Below are 17,412 nucleotides of genomic sequence, written 5' to 3'. Positions count from 1 at the left end.
TGGCAGTGATCGATGAGCCCCTATTCTTTCCTTCAGAGTGGAAAAAAGCTGGCGTGAATGCGGCTGGCCAGGGAGTTGAAAAGTCCAAGGGAACGGGGGAGACATGGTGACCCCACATCAGGGGGCGCTGCCTGCCCCCCACCCCTGCTGGTGCCATGCAGGGCACAAACAATGGTGTTTTCAGTCAACCCTGAAAGTCCCTGAATGCCCCAGGAGCTGTCAGCAGGCTGGGCCAAGCACCTCCCAACTCCAAGTCAAGTGCTCTCACCACAGATAATGGAGCCTTTGCATCTGTGCTTTGGGGGCACCAGGCTTAGATCTCTATAGTTAGAGCAGAGTCTATAGAGGGAATAGGGGCCATTGTCCCCCACACTATAGTCCATGAGTGATGCCAGGCTTTGTAAGTTAGTCCCGCCATCCCAATTCATCCATCCCAGATCATTCCCTCCCTTTATGGTCAAGACTGGCCAAGAGTCTTCACAGTCACTCTTAACCCACAGTGCCCTGAAGCTTCTGCCTCTTCTGGGGGGCCCCAGCCTCCTTGGGGGTCAGTGGATTGGGGCTCCTGAGGCCATGGGTCCCTTTTTCCACATTCCTCACAGCCTGCTTTGTGCTGAGAAGCACAAGCCTGCCTTGGCATCTATGGGGACACTGAGCACAGGGGGGATGTTAGCCCCCCACATTGCTGATGTGCCCCACTGCATTCATTCTCTTTTGGCCTCCAGTATGAGATAAAGCCTCCTCAGAACTTCTGGCACCTTCTTCAGACATGAGCTTGGAGGTGGGAGTACATGAGGGGCTGGGACCCTGTGTGAGGGTAGGGGGGCCTGTGATCCTGGAAGTGCATCCTGCTCCCTGCAGACCTGGGGTGCTTTCTCCTGTCGGCACCCACCTGCCTCCTTAATGTCAGGTAGTCTGGAGCCTGCACTTTTTTATAGAGGTTCCCGCCTGCTTCCAGAGAGGGTTTGAGAAGACATTCTGTGGGCCAGTGTCAAGATTGCCTGACACCTCACAGGAAACTTTTTAGAATAGATCTCGGCAATGCAGGCACTCTGGCCCCAGACAGTATACCTGGATTCTGGCCAGGAAGGCAGTACAGTGGCCGAGTCTTGCCCCACCTCTTGTCCCTTCCCTGCCCTGACATGGAGCCCAGGACACTGCCCAGTTACGGTCCCTGTTCCTTTGACTGCCAGCTACAGGACAGCCAGTCTCTGACATGGTACAGTGGGTGGTCCTAAAGAACAGATTCACAGTCACCACCCAGCCCCTCCACGCCAAGAGTTGATGGCAGTTGAAGGGGGAAAAGTACAGCTTTATGGGGAGAAGTCAACAACAGAGCCCTCCACCCTGCATATAACCTGCCTCTGGCTAGAGGCTCCTAGCCCACAGGGACTTTGGGGGTTCCACTGTTTTCAGGGAAGAACCCCAAACCTATATCTTCCAAATACCACGCCCAAAGTATCTGAAGGTCCCCACACCATGGCAGTCACTGAATCTTGAGCAGAGGAGGGTCTCTTCTGTCAAGTCGTTGCTTCCTCCCCCACCTCATCAGCCCCATCCTTGCTGGGGAAAGGTCAGAGCTTGAGTGGACAAGTCCATGATGCCCCACTGCTTAGCCTTCTGTGACTAGAAAAGCTGACTGGCTGATGGGATCCCCGGAAGGACCATGAGTACCCCACGGGAGTCTCCCCATAAGACACAGGGCTTGTGACCATGGACTTGTCTGTGAAGGAGTCACAGTGAAGGAATCCTCAGGGGAGACAGGGCCCCTCTCCTGGGCACACCAGGCCTGATACAACAGATCTGACCCCCTCAGCCCTCTACTCCCTGCTGCCCAATGGCCCTGCCTCACAGTGACCCAGAGCTCTGGGGAAAGCTGCCTTCTCTTCTGCGCAAGTGCAAACCCTGGCACGGAAACAGCCTTATCCTGTCAGTTCTAACGTAATGAGAATGGAACAAGGTGCAATGGGCTCAGGACAAGTGGCCTAAAGTGAAAACCCAGCTGTGGGCCTTGGAGTGGGTGCCCTAACCAGCCTCCCCTCAGCCTTCCAGGGGGACTCCGGGCTGGGCGGGCCAGAGCTGGATGCCAGTGCCAGCAGATGGATGTATTTTTCTTGAGAGGCTCCGGGTGCCAGAGCGCTGCGATTACGTTACTGGCCCTGCGCCCCTTTGTGGTCGGTGAGGCCGGGCGTCAGGACGGCAGAACACTCTCGGTCTTTCTCACTCCTGAGTTTTTCCAGGTCAGGAGCAGAGCTCGGGGTGGGGAGGCAAATCCTGCTGAATGAGCAAGTTCTTCCTTCAAAAGCTCGCTCCAAGTCCAAAAAGACTTCAGTGGATTTAGGAGAGAGAAACTTAATCCATTGCCATCGAATCGTTATGAAGCCCACGGCAGCCAAGTCCACGGCATCTTTGTCTTATAAAAGAAAGCAAAGAGGAGATGGAAAGAAAAAAATAATGCTCAGGAAATCCAAAGTAAACATGATTGACTGACGAAGAAAAACGAAAGCTGCCCTCCAAGCACGGACACAGTTCGCAGCCCGCAGAGCTAGTGCAGTTAGGAGGGTTCGGCCTGGCCTGGCCCTGCACCTGAAGGTCTGTGTTCACAGGCTGGCCATGAGGAGGCGCCACTGTCTTAAGGGCAGAACCCGCCACGGTTAGGCTGGATCCAGCCCAAGCTGCTGTTCGCCCTGTATTTGAACCTTGGTCCTAATAACTAGCAGATTAGTGTGAGCACCGGGGCTTCAAGACAGCATGTGGGCTTGAGCTGAAGCAGTACCAGCCTCAGTAGCACCCCCACTTCAGACCCTGGAAGGCCACCTCAGGCCAGGCTCCCATCAGGCCTTGAGAGGGGGCAGAACCTCCCAGGAGTCTTTATGCTCCTCAGGCCCAGCTTTGAAGATGGAGGCAGCACAAAGCTGGAAGCTTCTAGTGTTGGAGAGAGTTGGTGCCCTGCAGAGGAGACCAGATACCTGGGCAAGTCCAGAAGGCACTGAGCCCAGGGTGGACTGGGCTGCTCACTTCTGAGAGGCCCAGCATCCCTCCTTGGCCCACAACTGTCCCTGCGTGCACAGGATGGGCTCAGAACCCCATCCCCTTGTCTCCCACTCCCTTGTAGAACCTGCCGCCTTCTAGAGCCCAGCCTGAACCCTAGATAGGGGCACATTCATGTGTCCTGTCCAAGGGCACCCAAAGGCTGTTTCTGCAGCTCTCCCTATCTCCTGGGGTTCTCGCAGTCACACCAGTTACCAGCTAAGGAAACAGGTCTGTGGAAGCTAAATCGTTAGTCCAAGGTGACCTGTTGGGGAGTCTGTGCCCAGGCTGCCTGCCCTGTGCCTTGAGCTGCTCAGCTGGCCCACTGCTGCCACACAGAAGTTGGTTGCATGCTGAGTTGGAGTCAGACCTCATGTGTCCCTTGAACGCACCTGATCTTTCCCTCCCCAGCAGTATCCACGTCCAACCCTTAGAACTCCCACACTGAGTCACCCAGCACTGACAGGGGAGCTGCTTCGTGCCACGAGGTGTCCTGCCTGCATTCTAGAGGCTCATTGTATCTAGTATACACAGCTTTGGGGGTTCAGGTTCCCTTTTCTGTCCCATGTACACAGCCCCAGGCCTGCCATCCTTATCTAGTGCTCCCCAAACAGGGGCAACCATATCCCCTTACACCTCACCCTCACCTGCTCTCCACTGACACACTCCTTTAGTCCAGATATTTCAGCTGCTTTGCCATGAGCACAGGAGTGACTGAGCCCCTGCCCTTACTCGGTGAGGACTCAGTAAGCAGCCCTGACCTGTCATCTCAGCCCTGTTCTTATGTTTCCTTCCTTCTGGCCAGTGTTCACTCTTTCTGCCCCTTTCTCAGCCTCCTCTTCCCTCCTGTCTTTCTGATATGTGCTTGCTTTCACCTGCCTGTCTTCTCCATGTGCATTTCTAGGTGGCTAGAAAAGACTAGCATTAGGCAGATGCTTGGTCCTGTACCTGCGAACCTGTGGCTGAGCTCCCCCTACCCTCCCTGACCACTGTGCTGCTGCTGCCAACTTTCTCCTCTTCTCAGAAGCCTTGTCTCTCTGCTTGTCCTTTTACCACAAGCCCTCTGTTCCCCACAGTTCACTGGACCACCTCATTGTCAGCAACAATCAAAAGCCAGTGCCCCAAATCCGCACTCCTCTGCTAGACCTGTCCCTCCTTGTCCCAGAGAGCCCTCAGCCTCCCTCAGCCCAGAGTCCAGAATCGAAGGCATGTCTGGGGCCCTTTCCATTACCTCCCAGCCCTGCAGTGTGGGGAAGGGCCTCAGGTTTAGTTGACATTTTCACAGTGATGTACACACTTAGCAACCTTTCCCTACCTACTATTCTTCTCAGGGAAAAGTTATGGTCAGCTAGAGAAACACCTTCTGGAATGTTCCCCTCACCCCTTCCCTACCCAGCTGTTATACGTAGCTATTGTGTTTGAGTGTGGCTGTTGTGTGCTATTGAGTGGATACCAAGGTAGCTTCTTTGGCCAGGGTTAACTTTCCTGAATCTTTCATGGCCGATGCTATAGCTCCTCTCTTGTTCTAATCAAGAGGAATTGGGGGTGTAGAGAAAGGAAAGAACATTGCTGCTGCTTCTATGGTGCCCCCCATCCTGTCCAGTCTGTCTTTTCTTTTATGTATTCTTCATGGCATGTAATCAAGTGTCCATGCAGTTTTTATTCTTCAAACTCAACTTTTTCCCCAAGTTTGTGAAACTTCCTAAATTCTTCATGCTCATTTGCATTGGACAAGAGGAGAGTTGACTTAACAACTCTGTTAGTGCTAGTTTCTTATGGTCTTTCCAATAAGGAAAAAAAGGGGGTCAACAGTATTTATTTTTTATATCAAAAATATTTTCCTCCTACTTGTTTGAAAATGTTGCTTTTTTGTTTTGTTTTGAGGGAACCACAGCCAGTGGTGCTCAGGGGATACTCCTGAATAAGTGCTCAGGGATTACTCTGGTGATACTCAGGGGATCATGTGGAATGCTGAGTATTAAATCTGGGTTGCAATTTTCTTTTTTTTTTTTTTTTTTTTTTTGGTTTTTGGGCCACACCCTGTGACGCTCAGGGGTTACTCCTGGCTATGCGCTCAGAAGTTGCTCCTGGCTTCTTGGGGGACCATATGGACGCCGGGGGATCGAACCGCGGTCCATCCTAGGCTAGTGCAGGCAAGGCAGGCACCTTACCTCCAGCGCCACCGCCCGGCCCAAACAACAAATCTTTTTTTTTTTTTGGGGGGGGGGGGGGGAGGGGCCACACCCGGCATTGCTCAGGGGTTACTCCTGGCTGTCTGCTCAGAAATAGCTCCTGGCAGGCACGGGGGACCATATGGGACGCCAGGATTCGAACCAACCACCTTTGGTCCTGGATCGGCTGCTTGTAAGGCAAATGCCGCTGTGCTATCTCTCTGGGCCCTGGGTTGCAATTTTCAAGTCAAGCTTCCTACCCTCTGTACTTGCTCAGGCTTCTGAAAATGTTTCTGAAGCATGTGTTGTAACTTGAATTATTAAGTCCAAGAATTTTCCAATTTCTCAGCAGTGAGGTCTTAGAAACAGACTAAATCAACATAGATCTGAGCTCAGCTGTATAGAGAAAATCAAGAGATTTTGATTTCTCGCACTGAGAGCTTTGTTTTCATAGTTGTTTCCAGGTTTTCTGACAACACTACATGGAGACTGCTGCCTTTGAGTTGAAATTCTGGCTCTAGTCTTTTCTCTTTGGTCAGGGCACAGCCATTCCTCAGGGAACCCTCTCCAAGGAAGAGAAAAGCCACCCAGTGCCCCGTGGTGCCCTATTCACTGGGTTAGCAGCCCCACAGCTAACAGGAAAGTGCTAATATTATAGGGCGATCTGGGTTAATCTGTGCTTCAACTTCACTCACAAATGTGTAAATGTTTTGCCATTGGCTCTGTACTTGGAAACAGCAAAGCCACCATCACCTACCTGCTCTAGAGAGACCCAGAACTCCCCCTTCCCACCCACCCCCAGATATTCTGTGTGTGCCTGCTGGAGACACCCCCAGTATCCACAACACAGAAAGAAATCCACACTTAGTCTCTAGAACTCTTGTCACTGCCCATCCCAGATCAGAAAAGCTTGTGAGTGCCCCAAGTTAACAAGCTAAGAACAGCAGGGAGGGGGCAGGAGCAGTGGTGCAAGCAGTAGGGCATTTGCTTTTCATGCGCTAACCTAGAATAGACTGTGGTGGGGCCGGGCGGTGGCGCTGGAGGTAAGGTGCCTGCCTTGCCTGCGCTAGCCTAGGATGGACCGCGGTTCGATCCCCCGACGTCCCATATGGTCCCCCAAGAAGCCAGGAGCAACTTCTGAGCGCATAGCCAGGAGTAACCCCTGAGCGTCACAGGGTGTGGCCCAAAAACCAAAAAAAAAAAAAAAAAAAAAAAAAAAGAATAGACTGTGGTTCATTCCCCTGGTGTCCCATATGGTCCCCCAAGCCAGGAGCGATTTCTGAGTGCATAGCCAGGAGTAACCCCTGAGTGTCACCGGGTGTGGCCCAAAAACCAATAAACAAATAAATAAATAAAAAAGAACAGCAGGGAGGATGCTTGCCTTGCACAAAGCCAACCTGGGTTCAATCCTTGGCATCTCCATATGCTCTTCTGAGCACCATCAGGAGTGATCCCTGAATGCAGAGCCAGGAGTAAGCCCTGAGCACCTCTAGGTATGACCCCAAAACGAAAATTAAACCAAAACTTTCCCTAAAAAAGTTCATGATTAATCTTTCCCCACCCCATCCCCAGACATGGTCCCATTCAGGCCATTCAGTCTATCCTTGCAGCCTTCTCCAATACACCACTCCCCATCAGCAAATTCAGCATAGACTCAATTCTTAAAAAATGCATTTCAATTCTAAAATTGACTCTCAATTCCTTTTTTTTTTTTTTTGACTCTCAATTTTTTTATTTGGGGAGGCACACCCAGTGACACTTGGGTTATTTCTGGCTATGCACTCAGAAATCACTCCTGGCTTGGGGAGTCATATGGGACACTGGGGGATCAAACCATGGTCCATCCCAGATTAGCGTGTGCAAGGCAAATTCCCTACCACTTGCACCATTGCTCTGGCCCCTGGACTCTCAATTTCATTTTTGGGGGGGTTTTCGGGCCACACCTGTTTGATGCTCAGGGGTTACTCCTGGCTAAGTGCTCAGAAATTTTCCCTGGCTTGGGGGAACCGTATGGGACGCCGGGGGATCGAACCGTGGTCATTCCTTGGCTAGCGCTTGCAAGGCAGACACCTTACCTCTAGTGCCACCTCGCCAGCCCCATGGACTCACAATTCTTAAAAAATTCTGAAAGATAGCCTTTCTCTCCCCTGTCACACAGTCTCCTACTTCTGCTCTCCTTCCAGACTGTTCTTCATGTAGTAGATGGAGGGACCAGGCTGTCTTGTTATTCTCTTTAGCTGCTTCTTCCTAAGAACAAACAGGTGCCTTTCCTTGGCTGTAAATAAAAAGGCAGAAATTCATTTGGGGGTGGGGTGGAGCTCTCCCTGGTTATACTGATGACTTAATTCTAGCAATGCCCAGGCGGGATCATATGCAGTTCCGGGTTTTTAACTGGAGTTGGTTCTATGCAAGAAAAGTGCCTTACCCCACCTTATCAACTCTGCAGCCCATAAGACAAAAATTCTAAGCTTGTTCAGAAGGTCCTAATTGTTCAGTCCTGTATAATTTTCACCATGATCCTGGGCCCCATGTGCTCTGATTCAAGTTGTTCCTAAGTCCTGGAAGTCCTGCTCCTGGGCCTTTGCGCATGCCCTGATTCTCCCTGTCAGGTCACTGTCTCCTGCTTCAAAGGATAAATCTGAAGCTTCCTCTTTCAATGCTTGGTTTACATTACCTCGTGAAAGGGAGGGAAAGCATCATTACTTCTGCAGCCAGAGGTCTCAGAGGAGAGCTCTTTGCCAATGATGTCTTCTCCATGAACTGGCTAACCCTTCTCAAGGGGCTCCCTAACCAATAGGCCTGCTGGGAGAGCCTTTCCCCAGTACCCTGGAAGGCAGGGGACTGACTGCAGGAGGTGGAAATGCAGCTTGTTCTTTGGGTTTTCCATTTCAGCTCTCACAATCTCCTGCGCTTCCTGCTGACCACCTGATTTGCTTCCCTTTTTTCTTCTTCAGGTCAAGCTTGCTTTCACTCTGGACCACGAGACTGGACTGCCACAAGGATGCCACATTTATGAATACCGCGACAGCAACAAGTAAGCTGGGGCCTGGACAGAAGGGTGTCAGGGCCCAAGTTCCCTGCCTGCTCCACTGACCAGGATTCCCTGCTGCTCACTGACCGGGATTCCTCATGTGTTCCACTGACTGGAAGGCCAGTTCTCTTCCAGTACAGGAAGTTCTCTTGTCCAGTCTCTGAGCCTTAAAGTCCTGTAGGGGAACAGAAGGGATAGATTGGAGTAATAGCTGGGCGAGAGGTAGGTCCTTCCAGCTCACTGCTCCCCAGGTCCCAGTGCCCTCCAGTCCTGGCGTTGCTGACTACTGAGTTCAGTTTTTGCTGCAATGTCTTCTGTCTGGACCATATCCCAACCATGGCCTAGTTGTGAGTTAGTTGGGGACTTCTGGGCAGAGCTGGCAGCTATAAAATCACAAACCACAACGGGGCACGTTTCTTTTCCCTCTGGGATCCGATGTGGCCTCAGCTGTGTCACCCTCTTGTTTGTTCCACGTGCCCAAAATGAGATTGGGATGGGGAGGAGCCCTAAGGAAAACGGGGATGGGGAAGAGGGAGAAGGTGATGACTCTCCCTGATGCCTCCTGTGCTGAACATAGCCACGCATATCTGCCCTTTTTTTTTTTTTCAAACCTGCCACCTGAAACTGTCACCAGGCTCCAGGAAAAGTCGGGGTCCCCTGCACAGTGTTATATTGTATCCCCTTGCCTCAGATATCTGGGGACAATCTCAATATGGTCTGGCTTTTCAGGTTTCTGTGATGTTTCCTTGTGTGAGCTCCAAGCCATGTGTGTGAGCATCAGAGTCACATATATTGAGCTCTAGGGTCATGTATGTGAGCTCCAGGGCCACAGACATGAGCTCCAGTGCTGTGTGTGCAAGCTCAGGGCCATGTGTGTGAGCTTAAGTCCACGTATGTGAGCCCTAAGGCCACATGTGCAGTCTCAGGTCTAAGTGGGCAAGCCTCAGGGTTCCAGGGCCACACATGTGCAAGCTCCATGGCCAAGCTTGTGAGTGTCCCAGGGTACCAGCAGTGGGATGCCACTGTCATGTCCCCAGTGGTGTGACCCTGCCCTGCCTTTTCGAGGGTCCATGCTTTTCAGTGACTCCTCTCACCAGGAGCAGAATCCAGCCCATCTGTGGGACTCACATTGGGCAGCCAGTAGGCACACACCCCTGCTCATCTCTGCTGTTCCTGAGGTTAAGGACAGGAGCAGCCATAGCCTGGCATCCCCCACTCTGCCTGGCCTGCCCTCACCCTGCTGTCATTTGCTGGCTGCACTCCAAGCCTCTGTGTCTGCTGCCCTGTGGGTGGGACCATAGGGATGCTGTACTCACTCCACAGTTCAGAGTAAACTGGGTCACCTGGAAACTCATTATGCCAGGCTACAAGAAGGTGTTTGGCAAGGATGGAGCAGCCCCGAGACCCTGGCCCCATACAAGGCAGAGTAGGGCATGTCCCTTATCCTTCTGCTTCCCTCCTATAGCCCAAATCACTCGTGCCCCAAATATGAGCTTGTAGGATGAGAAATATAGGACCCCAGGAGCTCTGGGAACCAAGTCCCTGGAAACCCCCAAATACATTAGCTGAATCAAGCCCGGGCCTGAAGGCAGATCCTATGCTGACTGACACCTGTAAACAACACAGTGGTGGGGCATTAGTCCTGGCCTCCCTTTTCCCTTTCCCAGAGGCTCCTGGTCTATGTGGGAGGATGGGGGTTTAAAGCAGGTATAGAGACAGGTCACTGGTAGGGAGAGCTTGCATTTCTGTGGTCTCTGTCCCTGCCTGCCATCTTCACCTTTTGGAAGACCCAGACCTGCCCCAGTCCCCTGTCTCAGCCCCTCTGGCACTATCTCAGCCTCAGATTCTTTTCGTTCATTTGTTTGTTTGTTTGTTTGTTTGTTTGTTTTGGATCACACCCAGAAGCTCAGGGATTCCTCCTGGCTCTACACTCAGAAAGTGTTCTTGGCAGGCACGGGGGACCATATGGAATGCCTGGATTCGAACCACTGTCCTGCATGCAAGGCAAACACTTTACCTTCGTGTTATCTCTCCGGCTCCAGCCTCAGATTCTTGCTGGAGCTGCTCTTTACACTCACTCCTGGCTACATTCAGAAGCTCTGGTTGGCTTACCCTTCCCAGAGTCCTTAAGATTTGATGCAGGCCTAAAGGAGACCCTCTGGCACCTGCTCTGTGAACAGGTACACTCTGTCCGTGGCAGGTGGGGTGTGTGTCTCAGGGCCTTTCTACACCCCTGCAGTAAGGCAAGCCTCAGAGTAGCCTCCAGGAAATACCTTCCCAGTAGGCACTTGAACCACAGATGGACACAGATGACTCAAGGCCTCGGTTTCACTCAGGAAGTGGGCCAGGTTGCAAGTTGGCCTCAGGCCTGGAGAAGGTGCCCAGGGCTGTACCCCTGAAGCTGTCTGGCAGGCCACCCAAGCATGCTTGGCTTCTTGGTGGTGAGTTGCGAGCTGTGGCCTGTAGCTGTGGGCTGTGGGCTGTGATTGGGCAATGATTGCGGGTTGTGAGTGTAGCCCTGGGCTGCAGGATGTGGCTGTGGTTGAGGCTGTGGCTGTGGGCTTTTCCTTCACTCCTTTAGCCCTGACCACAGTGGCTTACCTTGAATCTCAGGCAGAAGTCTCAGCACCAGAACACATACAGCATTTGTATGAGTGTGTGAATGTGTCTGTGCGTGCCTCTGAGCATATGGGTATCTCTGTGTGTGCCTTTGTCTCTGTGTGTCTCCGTGTTTGCCTGTGTCTGAGATCATGAATGTGTCTGAGTGTGTTTGTCAATGTGTCACGTGATGCTGCTGTGGGAGGGAAGATGGGCAAATAGACAAATGGACTCCCTTGCTGGGAGGGTATTTGTTAGCTCCGTGCAAATAAATCAGTCTCTGGCCATGGAGATGGGGACGAGTTGCACCCCCAGCCTCATGTTCCAGGCTTCAGGAGCTGCCTTCTGCCACTGGTGGGACCTGAGCTGGGCAGCATTGTGCCAGTGTGGAATCTGGGCCTGGCTCCTGGATCGGCATTGCCAAGCACATTCAGGCGGAATCTAACGCTCTTCAGCTCTCCCCAAATGGAGTACAATGGGGTGAGGAGGGCTAGGTGTGGGACATGCAAGTCCAGAGAGCACCCACATGTGAGTTGTGGGGAGCAGGCACCACTTGAAAATTGGGGGTCACATCTTTCTGCCAGGCCAGTGGGCTGGGAACTAGAAAGTGGAGGCTGAGAGGGGAGGGGGGACCAGAGACCAAGGCAGAAGAGGTGCCAGAGTCCCCCCTCCCCCGTGGGCCTCTCACTGACCTCGCTTCTCCGGGGCGCACTGCGACCTGCTGAGCGCTTGGACAGCCCCCCAAAACCGCAGGAGAATGAATGGGGCCTGGTTCACAGGCCCGAGAAGCGCACGCAGGCTCTGGAGCCAGACATAACAGGCTCTGTGGCAAGGCCCGGCCAGCTTTTCTGCTGGAGGGAAGCGCCCCTGGTTCTTTCTCTGTCAGTTCAGTGCACGTCTCGGCCTCCTGTTTTTCTAGCTCTTTTGGGGCCAGGTGCTGGGAAACAGGGCCCTGCCAAAGGGAGCCACCTACAAGCAGAAAGACCAGTGGGCAGCGCAGAATGGCTCCTCTTTGAGGAAGAAGCAGGATCCTGAGGTGGTGCCCAGGCTATGCACATGGTAGGAAAGTCTCCCTAAGCAGAACCAGGTGGCTTCGTGGTGTGTGTGGTGTGGCCACAACTGGGAGGCCAGGCCTGTGTTGTGGTCTTGTTTCTAGCTGCTGTTTGGAAGTAACTGGGCTATGGAACAGAGTGGGTGCAGCCAGGAAGCTCTGCCACCCTCCCCAGTAGCCGTGCTACCCTGCTCAGACCCCCACAGTGGTCCTTTCCACACCCAAGCCACTCCTTGGCATATCAGAGAACTTCTGGGCAAGGGACCTAGCTCAGGTCAACCTGACACTGAGAAGGATGGATTTGGAAAGTGGAATTCGATTTTGGGTCAGAGAGAGAAGGGTGTTCTGGAATGTTCTCTCTCTGCAGAGGCAAGGGGGGTGTGACAGGGGGAGACAGACAGACTTTTATTGGACTGGGCAGGCCCTACTATGGGTCCTGGAAACTGCCTGGTTGAGGAACATCAGACCCCCACTGTATTCAAAGATGGGCATGTAGAAGACACAAGCAGGACAATTGTGGCAGTGGGACTCACATCACTGGCCCCTCCAGCCACCCCATGAGAAATGAGACCACAGGCCTAGAACAGCTCAGCCCTTCAAAGCCTGAACCCACAGGTGGTCAGGCTCCCTGGTGTTCCCTGTCCCCATTTCATCTCCCGCTAGGGGCCTTCAGTAGTAGACACATGGGACATCCAATACTCTGGCCTCCCAAACTGGCCCTTGGACTTCAGTCATTCCCCTCTCCCCTGCTTCTCTCAGTCCCTGCTCTCCTGGCAGGGGGCCCCGCAGAGGCAGACCCCTCCGTGGCCCATGGAAGATTCCCTTCCTAGTCTGGGATCAGGGGTCTTGAAGTAGGCCCACAATCCAGACCCTGGGCAACAGAGGTTGAGCTGGTGCCTTGAGTAGGACTGTTGCCTTCGCTTCCTGATTCTTGCCAGCCACTCTCTTGAGTATACGGAGGCTGAAAGGGGCCAGGGTACATTTCTCCTCTAGTCCAGTAGGTGAAACAGAAGTTTCACCTTGGAGATCCGGCCATGGGCCAACCAGCAGGGCTCAGGGATCCCTGCAAAGAGGTAGCGAAGGCCACTTGAGGGTCCCCTTGAAGGGCCAGCAGACAACTGCCATCAGCCTGCCCTGCCCTTGGTTTTCACCAGGGCCACAGGCCACCCTGCCCTGCTTTCCTCTCAGGCCACCCTGCCCCATTTTCCTCTCAGCTCACAAATATGCACTTTCTAGAATGATGTCTGGTTGGGGTTTCAGTAATACCATGGCTCCTCACGTACAAGGGTTCTGGGACTGTTGATCACTTACAGGTGTCACTTTCAGGCCCTGAGGACAATCAGGACAAGGAGCCAGGAAAGATGATCAGTCTGACCCTCTTTTCTGCTGACAGATTGCAACTGGGCATGGCTTGATCCTCCTGTTCCCAGGGTCCTGTTTCCCCACCCTTATGCCAGCACACTCAGCCTATGTAGCCCTTTCTCATTTCAAGGGGATTTCAGACAGTGGTGGTGCTGGGCTGAGGATGTGATGGTAGTGGGAGACAGAAAGAGGTGGATTAGGGCCTGTGCAGTGGTACCCAGGGCCCTTGCAACCATGTTTTTCGCGTTCAGCACATCCCAAAGGTTTGCTGTATTCTGGCAGAGAGCTAACAGTCTCCTGCTTCTTCTGTCCAGAGCCCATATGTACCCAAAGTCGGGCCCCCACCAGCGGCACTCTCTTGGCCATGAGCTTTTCAAGGAAAGATAGAAACTCCCATCACACATGTATGTCCGCTCCTGAAGCAGCTGGGGCAGGGGCCATGCCCATCCGAACCTCCCCAGCAAGACTTGCTGGGACTCCCTTCCCTGAAGCTTACTGTCCTGGCTGAGGCCCTGTTTCTGACGGTCTGCAGGACTGAGGTTCTCATCACAGCTGGAGTCAGGGTGGGATTAGGGGTCTCTAGGTCTAGGACCAGGTCTGAGTCAGAGCAGTGTCCAGGGATCCCCAGCCCCAGTCCCCCACCAAGGGAAGAGGTAAGGGTACAGAATGTTCTATGGAGACACTGACTGAGCCCAGAGACTCCTAAATAAATCCAGTCTCTTTCTGCCCTACTGGTCCCTTCCCAGGCTTTCAGCTGCCCTGCATACCCCAGGACTGAAGAAGAACAGTCTCAGGCGCCCCCTGCTGACATGTCTGGGGAAGTGACTGGGACCTACTAAGCAGAGGGAGGGGTAAAAGTACCGCCTATGGGGCCCTCCTCATTCCTAGGGCTGTTCTTACCCCTGGATACTGCTATTGAACCCTAGACTCCCTAGGACCCTGCTGCAGGTACATTGCTTTCCTCTGATGGGCTCCTTGGGACTCCCATGGTTCAGTGCTACACCCCTCCCTTTCCTACTCAGGCCGTTTGCCCTGCCACAAGGACCTAAGCACTGCCAGGATACAGGAGCAGCCCAGGGGCTCAAGGTGGCAGCGCCCCATTCACAGCTGTCCCCACCATGTCCTCCAGCTGCGTGGAAAAGGGACACCATCTGAGGAGGACTGACACACCAAGCAGGGGGACCATCCAGGTTGGCCCCTGCATCTGGGGCTTTGCCAGATCCCATGGCTCTGCTGACCAGCCCCAGTTGCTAGAGGGCATAGAAGGACATAGAGTGGGTCACTGCTGTCCCCAAACTGCAGAGCCCTACAGGACCTGGGAGCATTGTGATGCCCAGGAACCCAGGAGCTAGTTCCTCTGACCTCAGGGATGGGGCTACAAGGGTCGGGGCGGCCTCTGGAGCCTACTTTTCTGCCAGGCCCTTCCCCCTGCAGGCACCCCTGGCCCACAGCAACACAGCAACGCTGTCATGGGGATCTACTGCCCACTGCTGGCCATGAGCACAAAGTGCAGCCCAGTTCATCTCTCGGCACCCTAAGGACCCTCCCAGTATCAGGCCTCCCGAGAACTGCCCATAGGCATGCACTGAAGTTGCAGTAGCAGGAGTAGAACAGCCCCCCAGATGACAGTGTGACAGCCTGGCCCCAGGGGTGTCCCCTACTATCCCACTGCATTTGGAGAGGACACAGAAGGGGGTCACAGAGCACCCTGAGGATCAGCTAGTGGGTCCAGAAGGTGGGAAGAGAAGTGTAGCCACCAGCTGTGAGGCCTATGACAGTTATGTGATCCATGTACCCGTGCCATGCCTATAACATGCCTTTGGTGGGCCTGTTGTGACACAGCTGTGATACACCTGAATGTACCTGTGGCATGCCTATAACATCTGTGTCTGTGATACCTGTAAAGTACCTCGGGTGCATCTGTGGTACACCTGTGACAAGCCTTTGACACTTCTGTGGTGTGCCTATGAAGTGCCTGTGATACCTGTGAAATACACTTGTGACACAGTAGTGTTGTCACGTAATGGCCCTGTGATGCACTTTTGGTACCTGTGACATGCCTGTGATGTACCTGTGGCTCACCTGTTGTAAGGTGACCACCCAGCTATTAACCCAAAACAAAGGTGTTCCTCCAATTTCCTCTTTCTTTTTGACAGCCTTTTGATATGCAGAAATTCACTTGGGGGGGCCAGAGTGATAGTACAGCAGTAGGCGGTTGCCTTGCACATGGCTGACCCTGGACTGACCCGGGTTCAATCCCGGGCATCCCATATGGTCCCCCAACCCTGCCAGGAGCTATTTCTGAGTACAGAGCCAAGAGTAACCCCTGAGCACTGCCAGGTGTGCCTTCACCACTACCACCTCCCAAAAAAAGAAAAAGTTCACCTGGATCTTTCTCTACTCTCCCCAACCTGGTTGAATTTTGTTCTGGCAGAATAAAAAAGAGCAGTTTAGCTTGGCATGGTAAGCAGAGACCACGAGGCAAAAAGCAAACTGCATGACTCTCTCCTGACTGGCTTGGTTTATATTAATCCTTCACGGCTACCATACCAGCTTCTTCAGCCCCGTCTGCCTGGGGTTAGAAATATAGTGCATAGGGTTGATCTCACAATGTTGGGATTTATTTTACAACCTGTGAGGTGCCTATAACAACCTGAGCCCCACATTTTGCCCATGGCTTCCCTGGCCTGGTGACAGTTGTGTATTCCCCTGGGATTCAGGCACAGCCTGATGCACAGCTGCCTATGGGGGCTCCTGTCCATCTCCCATTTCCCACCCTATCTCCTCGTGGGGACCTAGGGCTCACAGAGCAGGGCAGGCCACACCCACAGACACCATCTGCTCTGGGGCATCCCCAGACATCCTCCCTCCCTTGTGCCCCATGCTCCCAGAAGGGGAAGTGATGTGGAGTGTGGGCCCTTTACCCCCCTCCCATGAAGAAATGGGGTGAGGACACTGTCCCGGGGTTCAGTGCCAGGCAATGGAGCGGTTTCCCCAAGTGGTGACCCTGTCCAGGGCCAGCCCTTGTCCCAATCTTTCCCCACACACCCCCATCCTCCCAGGTGTCCCCTGCCACCCACTGCTGTACTGAGCCGTTCCCTTCCCACAGGCTGGTGGAGGAGTTCATGCTCCTGGCCAACATGGCCGTGGCCCACCGCATCCACCGCGCCTTCCCTGAGCGTGCGCTGCTCCGCCGCCACCCGCCACCACAGACCAAGATGCTCAGCGACCTGGCGGAGTTCTGTGGCCAGATGGGGCTGCCTGTGGACTTCAGCTCTGCCGGCGCCCTCAACGTGAGTTCAGAAGTGGGGGGTTCGAAGGAAGGGCCCAGGGGGTCCTTCTGGGCGGTGGTCGTGGGGAATGAGGTCAGCGTATCCAGCTTGCAACTGAGCCTCAGGGAGTTCATTCAGGGTGTGACCTTGGCCCAGGAAGGAGCTCCCACTCCATCTCCTCCCCTTCCTGGGGTGGCTGCTGAGGGCCCCTTGGGGAAAGTGAGGTGCTGGCTGCTCCTCCCAGTCTCCCCAGGATCTCACAGCCTGCTTGTCTCCCACTTTTCTAGAAAAGTCTAACCGAAATGTTCGGAGACGACAAGTACTCCATGGCCCGGAAGGAGGTGCTAACCACCATGTGCTCTCGGCCCATGCAGGTGAGAACGCCTCCCGGGGACCCCAGGACAGGTCCCCACTGTCTCCCATGTGCTGCCTGCCCCTTCAATCCCACAGTAGAGGGAGCGAGGAATCTGCTCTGGGGTTCTACTCACTCTAACACCCAATGCTGGCTCGGGCTGGGGCCAGAAGTGGCAAAGGGGTGTTCTGCCACCCCGAGCTGTCCTTTGCATCCATTTGAGAGAAGTAGAGGGCTCTTCCAGTGGCCCCCAACTCCACCCAGAGGGGCAGCTGCACTCCACTCTCCCTGACGGTTCCTGCCCGCAGATGGCTCTGTACTTCTGCTCGGGGTCGCTGCAGGACCAGGCACAGTTCCGGCACTATGCACTCAACGTGCCACTCTACACGCACTTCACCTCACCCATCCGCCGCTTTCCAGATGTGCTGGTGCACCGCCTGCTGGCCGCCGCACTGGGTAAGGGGCGGTGCTGGGGCGCCGTGTGGAGGAGGCACCCCAGAAGAGTGGGAAGGGTCCCAGTTCATTTGAGCAGAGCTGGGGAACCC

The 17,412-nt window shown here is 53.9% G+C and overlaps 1 protein-coding gene across 1 annotated transcript in view; it reads left to right on the top strand.

Annotated features, from left to right (window-relative positions):
* DIS3L2 (DIS3 like 3'-5' exoribonuclease 2) overlaps window positions 1-17,412 on the top strand; it is a 306,442-nt gene that overhangs the window by 286,856 nt on the left and 2,174 nt on the right. Inside the window, exons 14-17 of the mRNA XM_049769303.1 lie at window positions 8,156-8,235; window positions 16,353-16,536; window positions 16,803-16,889; window positions 17,176-17,323. Of these exons, the coding sequence (XP_049625260.1) occupies window positions 8,156-8,235; window positions 16,353-16,536; window positions 16,803-16,889; window positions 17,176-17,323 (499 nt within the window). The remainder of the gene's footprint in view (window positions 1-8,155; window positions 8,236-16,352; window positions 16,537-16,802; window positions 16,890-17,175; window positions 17,324-17,412) is intronic.

The sequence above is a fragment of the Suncus etruscus genome, chromosome 2 (assembly GCF_024139225.1).
Source record: "Suncus etruscus isolate mSunEtr1 chromosome 2, mSunEtr1.pri.cur, whole genome shotgun sequence".
In the NCBI taxonomy this organism is placed as follows: Eukaryota; Metazoa; Chordata; class Mammalia; order Eulipotyphla; family Soricidae; genus Suncus; species Suncus etruscus.
The sequence above is the reverse complement of the archived record's forward strand: the minus strand, read 5'-3'. Positions and strand labels throughout refer to the sequence as shown.